Source organism: Centroberyx affinis, unplaced genomic scaffold (assembly GCF_046629955.1).
Source record: "Centroberyx affinis isolate AG114_WGS23_722 - 3 ecotype Tasmania unplaced genomic scaffold, CSIRO-AGI_Caff_v1 ptg007826l_1, whole genome shotgun sequence".
Taxonomy (NCBI): Eukaryota; Metazoa; Chordata; class Actinopteri; order Beryciformes; family Berycidae; genus Centroberyx; species Centroberyx affinis.
The window spans coordinates 5,001-12,500 of NW_027283927.1; the positions used below are offsets into that span (position 1 = coordinate 5,001).

Below are 7,500 nucleotides of genomic sequence, written 5' to 3' on the forward strand. Positions count from 1 at the left end.
CAATTATGTTTTTATCAATCAAAGGTTACGATTTGAAATGTAAGTGTGGGGTTTTCATTGCCTAGGCACCGCTCGCTTTGTGAGTCCTTTGCGAGAGGAAGCAGGCTGTTCAGTAAGATCCCGCATGTAATTCTGAACAGATTTTTGTCATTCAAACAACTCAGAATTATAAACAGCCAACTTACTAAGAAAATGTCTGTTTTAAACCGGGCTCGTGCCCATAAATGCAGCCAATGGCACGGGCCCATGCCGGGCTCAGACAGAACGTGCACGGGCTCGGGTCGGGCTTGTTTTTTTGGGCCCGATCTAAGGTCTGATTACTACAGCAGAACAACATGGAGCTGGTATCACCATTCATGTTCCTGACACAACAGACTGACTGACACATTTTCAAGATAAGATCGGGTCAGGCGGGCAGCGGGTTTGGGTCAATTAGGCTACGTGCAAGAATTCTGGTTAGGGTTAGTAGGGTAGTTCAGTCCAGTTTGTAAGGCCTTTTTCTCAGTGGGGAGTTAGGCAGTTAGTGCCTCGAAGCGTTATCGCTGCAAAGTTTCCATCTTTGTCCCCCACCAAAGGAGGGACTATGGATCGGTCTCCGTCCGTTTGTTCGTTCGTTCGTTAGTTAGTCACACTGTAACGTTGACTTTGTGCCGCAAGGGGGCGGCATTGACAATGAATGGGGACTCAGTGGTAAAGCAGGTCATACAGTTAAAGTTATCATACAATGTGGGGGACAATGAATGGGGACTCAGTGGTAAAGCAACACAGTTAAAGTTATCATAGGTAACATAACAGTCTACACACGCTACACACTTGGAGACATCAGACTGGGTTGATGTGTTGAAGTGAGAGTCAAACCTCTAACCACAAGACACTGTAGTTATTGTCCAGTTGTTGGACTGTTGTTCTGTTATTGCATCATCACTGCACTACCACTGTGCCTCAGTGTTCACTACTTATATCATATTACCACTTACCTACTGTGCAATACCATATATCACTTATCATTTAGCATTTATAATATTCATAACACTCACGCTCCAGGTGTTGTATGTTATATTGTATATTGTATTATAAATTGTATTGTAGTGTACATTGTGTAATGTACGGATTGTATTTATTGTGTATTGTAGTTCTTATATTTTGTACTGTATTGAGTAAAAACAGGAAAATTACAGTTACTACATTTCAAGATATAATTTGTAAGCCTAATTCTGAGGAGAGTAGGCAACAGAAATATATGGTCAATCTGTCCTTTCATTGTCCCATACCAAAATGCAAATGCAATTTCACTCATATTTCAAGTTCACTCAGCAATCACTGACTGACCCAAGGGTGGAACGACATCACTGGTGGGGGACAACATGTTTACTATTTGCTTGTTTTTTTTCTAAAAGGAGGTTAAAGTAAAATAAGTTTCATGTCGACAGTTGGTCCAGGACTAAGCTGCCCTTGTGACACGAGAGTCTTTGGCAGCTTGAATCGTTTGTTTTTTTTCAGGGCGGCGGATCGGTTTTGAGTTTGTGTTTTACGTGTGTGACAATGGGATCGGGCGTTCAGATATGTTTATGTGTAGGATCAGCGGTCGCGGGCTGAAAAAACATCTGACCCGCATAGGGCTGGGCAATATATCAAAATTATATCGATATCGTGATATGAGACTAGATATCGTCTTAGATTTTGGATATGGTAATATTGTGATATGGCATAAGTGTCTTTTCCTGGTTTTAAAGGCTGCATTACAGTAAAGTGATGTCATTTTCTCAACTTACCAGACTGTTCTAGCTGTTCTGTTATTTGCCTTTACCCACTTAGTCATTATATCCACATTACTGATGATTATTTATCAAAAATCTCATTGTGTAAATATGTTGTGAAAGCACCAATAGTCATCCCTACAATATTGTCGCAATATCGATATCGAGGTATTTGGTCAAAAATATTGTGATATTTGATTTTGTCCATATCGCCCAGCACTACTTACAACTGAACATTAAGCCCACTTCATAGAAAATACCGAGATATATATTGTGTATCGCCATTCAGCCTAAAAATCCCGAGATATGAGTTTTGGTCCATATCGCCCAGCCCTAGACCCGCGCATCACTAGCTAGCCGACCTTTAGCTGAAACCGTCGTGTCCGGTTCGTGTTTTTGTCACAGAATCCAGTTTGTGGTGGAGGAACGTCATTTTCACATCATCATTCGTGGCAGATCTGCTGCGGGGTCAGAGGTCAGGCTGCCGTTTACCTTCCTGCCAAACTTCTGGGCCAGCTGCTCCAGGCTCTCCAGCCGCAGCAGCGTCTCCTGCAGCGCTCGCTCTCTCTCATGCTCCGCTCTCTCCAGCAAAACCCAACTCCTCTCTACGTCACTGAGGGTTTTACCTGCACACACACACACACACACACACACACACACACACACACACACACACACAGAGAAAGAGAGAGAGAGAGAGAGAGAGAGAGAGAGAGAGAAAACAGTCTTAGAAAGTGTGTTTATGCTGATCTCTGCATTTGTCTCAGTGTGTGTATGTGGGAGAGTGTGTGTGTGTGTGTGTGTGTGTGTGTGTGTGTGTGTGTGTGTGTGCAAATGTTTGTATGAGTGTATGCATGTGGGTATGTGTGTTTATGTGTGTGCATGTGTGTGTATGTGGGAGAGTGCCTTATATGTGTGTTTGTGTGTTTATGCTTGTGTGTGTGTGTGTGTGTGTGTGTGTGTGTGTGTGTGTGTGTGTGTGTGGGTGTGTGTGTGTGTGTGTGTGTGTACCCTCTGGAGGAACGTAAGCCCATTGGTTGTTGGCTGCCAACTGAGTCTTCAAACTGAACAGATGAGCTTCGATCGCCCCACGCTCCTGAAGAGAGAGGGGGGGGGGGGGGGTGGAGGGGTGGAGGTGAGTCAGGGTGTAGACTGTACTGAGTCTCCGCTCTGTGCAGGTTGGTGTTTCCTCACCTGGTATTTGGGAGGTTTCTCCACGGTGCGGTAGGTCTTGAAGGCCGTCATGAGCGTCTGCATCTCTTTCAGAGAGTTGGGGAAGGTTCTGTCATTCAGCTGGATCACCTTCAATCAATCAATCAATCAATCAGTCAGAAAGGCAGTCAATCAATCAAGCTGTCACACTTTATAGCACAGTGAAATTAACGCCCGCTAAATCAGTGTCATCTTTTAAATCACTGGTAACACTTTACAATAAGGGTCACTAAGTTAAGGGTTAATTAACAGTTAACTAATGTGTCTGGTAATCATTGGTGTTCATGTTAACTAAGGTATTAATGTATACATTATTTAATAGTCATCTTTATAAACTATTAAATAATGTATAAATTAATCTACCATAGTTAACATGAACACATTAGTAAATTACACATTAGTTAACTGTTAACTAAGGGTTAGTTAATGCTTATTAAGCATTAACTAACACATATTATGCATCAACTAACCCTTAACTTAGTGACCCTTATTGTAAAGTGTTACCAAATCACTTCTTAAAACACACTTTTATATATTTGCCTTTATGTTATTGCTTTTGATCCTGCTCACTTTTAATGATTTATGTTTCTTTTAGCTAATTTCATCAGTGTATTTATTTATCTTCCTTTTAATGTTTTTTCTGTTGCTTATGCTTCTCATTTTATCTCCTCATTATGTATGCTACATGTCTTGTTTTTATGTCTTCCTGAAAATCGCTTTGTAAACTCTGCTTTTAGATAAGTGCCATGTGAATAAAGTTGTTATCTCTGTTACCTTGGTTCTGATCCAGTGCAGCAGGTCTGACACCATTCTCTCATACTGGACTTTCATATCATCCAACTCCTTCAGCATCCCCACGATCTGAGAAGAGAGAAAGAAAGAGAGAGACAGAGGAGAGGATTAGCACTGCAGACAAGTCTTTTTTGAATACAGAAGAACCAAATTAATATATTGCAACACAAAACTCTAATATCTCTCAAACAACTTGTTACCAGATTATTCCTTGTAACTTCCAAAGACTGAAAAGAGAGCTAAATACATTTTTCTTTTCTTTTTTTTTACAAGCGATTTCTCTTGGGGATGGAACCAAAGTTCAGCAGCAGTCCAGCAAACATGCAGTCTAGGGCTGCAACTAACAATTATTTTCTTTGTCGATTAATCTGTCGATTATTTTCTCGATTAATCAATTCGTTTTTTGGTCTATAAAATGTCAGAAAATGGTGAAAAATGTGGATCAGTGTTTCCCAAAGCCCAAGATGACGTCCTCAAATGTCTTGTTTTGTCCACAACCCAAAGATATTCAGTTTACTGTCATAGAGGAGGAAAGAAACCAGAAAATATTCACATTTAAGAAGCTGGAATCAGAGAATTTTGACTTATTTTTCTTAAAAAATTTAAAAATTACCCAAAATAGTTGGCGATTAATTTAATAGTTGACAACTAATCGATTAATCGATTAATCGTTGCAGCTCTAATGCAGTCAAAAATGAGACATGAGGTAATTGCTTCAATCTCAGTCTATACCACTTCAGCAGGGGACATCTAGCTGGAACCTGCTGTGACTTTACACACAAACACACCACAGACAGGCAAACCAAACCTCGTTTCGAGTCATGACCTGTGGTCTTGTGGTCGATTCTCTCCTGTATCGCCACTTCACCCACTGTCCGCTGAGGCTTCCTCCCAACAACATGCCCCTAACTCCCTGTACATACCTACAACATGTAACCCAGGTAAACACTTTTACATGCCTGGGCTCAACTGGTACACACCTGGAACGTACCTAGAGTATATAACTCAGGTAAAGCTCAGTCGAAGCCTCTACACACCTCAAACACACCTGAACACAGCTGGTACCCAACTGGCAAACCTAATACATACAATATGTAACCCCAGGTAAACCACTGGACCTGGACACGCCTGGTACCAACAGTATATAACCCAGGTAACCGCTGACAATGCCTCTAAATATCTGGAACACACCTGTACACACCTGGTACACCTTTTTACTTTCCGTACATAACCTTGGTAAACCACTGTTGATGGCTCTACACACCTGAAACACACCTGGTACACCTGTTACCTCCAATATTTAAGCCAGGAACCCCCTTGTTGAAATATCTACATACCTGTGACACACCTGGTACACCTGGTAAACCAGTTACCTACAATATATAACCCAGGAAAACCTTTGTTGAAACCTGGGATCACACCCAGACACACCTGGTACCTACAGTATATAACCCAGGTGAGCACTGGAGATGGCTGTACATACCTGGAACACACCTGACACCTTTCCCTCTACATGACCATGACTGCACTTCTCCATTCTGTCCACTGGTACAGATTTTACCTCAGCTGTTCTGACCAGTTGCTGTATTTCACCTGTGCAAAGTTGCATTATAGATTCCCATCCACCTTTACACTGCTTCACATCACAGCCACTTGACTTCACTGGGGCCTCAGTAGTTCCCAATGCATCCTGCTATAATATATACAGTAAGGTCGGAAAATAAATACAGTTCCAGCCATTGGCAGGAGGGTTGTGGCTGTTTTAGGGACAAAACTTAGCCCCTGGAAGGAAAGGCTGAGACACTGGAAGCATAAAGACAGGGTCAGAGCCTTCAATGACTTAACCAATAGAGAGCCTAAGCCCCTCCCCTTCCAGTGGACCACCATGGGACCTTATTTCAGAAAAAATATGTCCGGTAGTCAACGGCGAGAGACAAATAATTGTTTGATCCAGTTTGAATTGTGCCATGAATTACACATATGATGTTTTGTCAATTTAAAGAAAGTGTCAGTTTGTGGTATAACTCTTGAAGTGTAAAATTGTGAAAATACGTAACCCTAACCCTAACCACACACTAATAATATATATAAATTAAAAACGTGGGTAAACTTATAATACACTTACAGTTCCCCAAAGTCAGTATACGTTTTATACTTACAGTTTACTTTTTAAAATATACTTAAGTACACTACTTTTTCCTAAGTGAGTTACAGCTCTGAGACCAGGTACAACCAACACCTACGGTCCTCCACAATGTTTACAATCAGGTTAGACACAAACTGAACTAGACTCTACAGACTGAACTTAGTTGAACTACCAAGGCATCTTTTCTCCAGGCTGAATAAACCAGACCGGAGCGTCCATGCTGCCTCATCTCCTGGTTCACTGAGCAGGTTTCTCAGTGAATGGTTGCTGTCTTGTAGTTTGTGCCAACAGCAGCTGCTAGCCAACTGAATGTCTCTGCTGCTGCTGCTTCCGGCAACATCTCAGTGTCTCCACAGGTTTCTGATCTGATCTGATTAGCTTAGCTTAGCTTAGCTTCTGTAGAGCCGCCCACACTGAAGCAGAGAGGATAGAAAGGGCAGGTCCTGGTGTACAGTGCTAATCTTCTTTGGTACAGCTAACATGGCTGCCGTAGCATACTAACGGTCGTGGGAGTGGGTGCAAAGTGTAGACTGGGAGCTTTTGACAGAACTGTTACTGGATGTTCCTTTGGTAATGCATTAGCTTTCTGTGTATTTTATTTTATTTTTACCAAAATTGAGTTACCCACATATTCATGATCTTTGAATTTTCATTATCTTTGAATTTTACGGTAACACTTTACAATAAGGGTCACTAAGTTAAGGGTTAGTTAAGGGTTATTTAATGCTTAATAAGCATTAACTAACCCTTAATTAACAGTTAACTAATGTGTAATTTACTAATGGTGTTCATGTTAACTAAGGTATTAATTTATGCATTATTTAATAGTTTATAGATGACTGGTAAACATTAGTAAATGATTACCAGACACATTAGTTAACTGTTAATTAAGGGTTAGTTAATGCTTATTAAGCATTAACTAACCATTAACTTAGTGACCCTTATTGTAAAGTGTTACCAATTTTACTTTAGTGTCCTTAGTGTTTTTTGGGCGGTTAAATATTTTAAAAAAAAATAGACAGTAGATAACAGTTTTTCCTGCTGGTATGTAATAATATGAAACTTTTTATGGCAGCCATCTCTGCTGTAGCCTACCAGCTGCATTGCAATTCAGAGTGTTGATTTGATGTGGGATGTCGGTTCTATCTGTTCTAGTTCTGTCACCAGACGCCTTCCCATCGGCCTTCTGTGTAATCCAACAGTAATCCACTCTCACTGACTGGGGCTTTAACACAGAGACCCAGGGGCGTCTCCACTGTGCTGAGACTGACACACTGGATTAGAGGGAGTCATGTAGGTGTGTCTTCCTGTGGATACTTCTTCTTCTTCTTCTTCTTCTTCTCTTCCAGAAGACTCTATGCCTTTTGCCACATTACTGCCATCCTCAGTTCTTTCCACTTGTTACATTTTGCGCTCTCATATTGTGAGCCTCACACCCGTAAATGTACATAAAGTCCAGTACTCATGGATGGATTACTGAACGGGCCAACCGGGCACAGGCCCAGGGGCCCAAGAGCTCAGGGGGCCCCTGAGCCAGAGCCTGATACATGATGATGCTGTCACTAACTTTACATTTACTGCCCCACAGTCAAA

At 41.4% G+C, this 7,500-nt stretch overlaps 1 protein-coding gene across 1 annotated transcript in view; it reads right to left on the minus strand.

The window, feature by feature from the left end:
• Nucleotides 1–7,067: 7,067 nt before the first annotated feature.
• LOC139639834 (spectrin beta chain, non-erythrocytic 5-like) overlaps nucleotides 7,068–7,500 on the minus strand; it is a gene marked incomplete at its 5' end in the record, with an annotated part of 16,555 nt that continues 16,122 nt past the window's right edge. Inside the window, one exon of the mRNA XM_071513985.1 lies at nucleotides 7,068–7,181. Coding sequence (XP_071370086.1) covers nucleotides 7,068–7,181 — 114 coding nt within the window. The remainder of the gene's footprint in view (nucleotides 7,182–7,500) is intronic.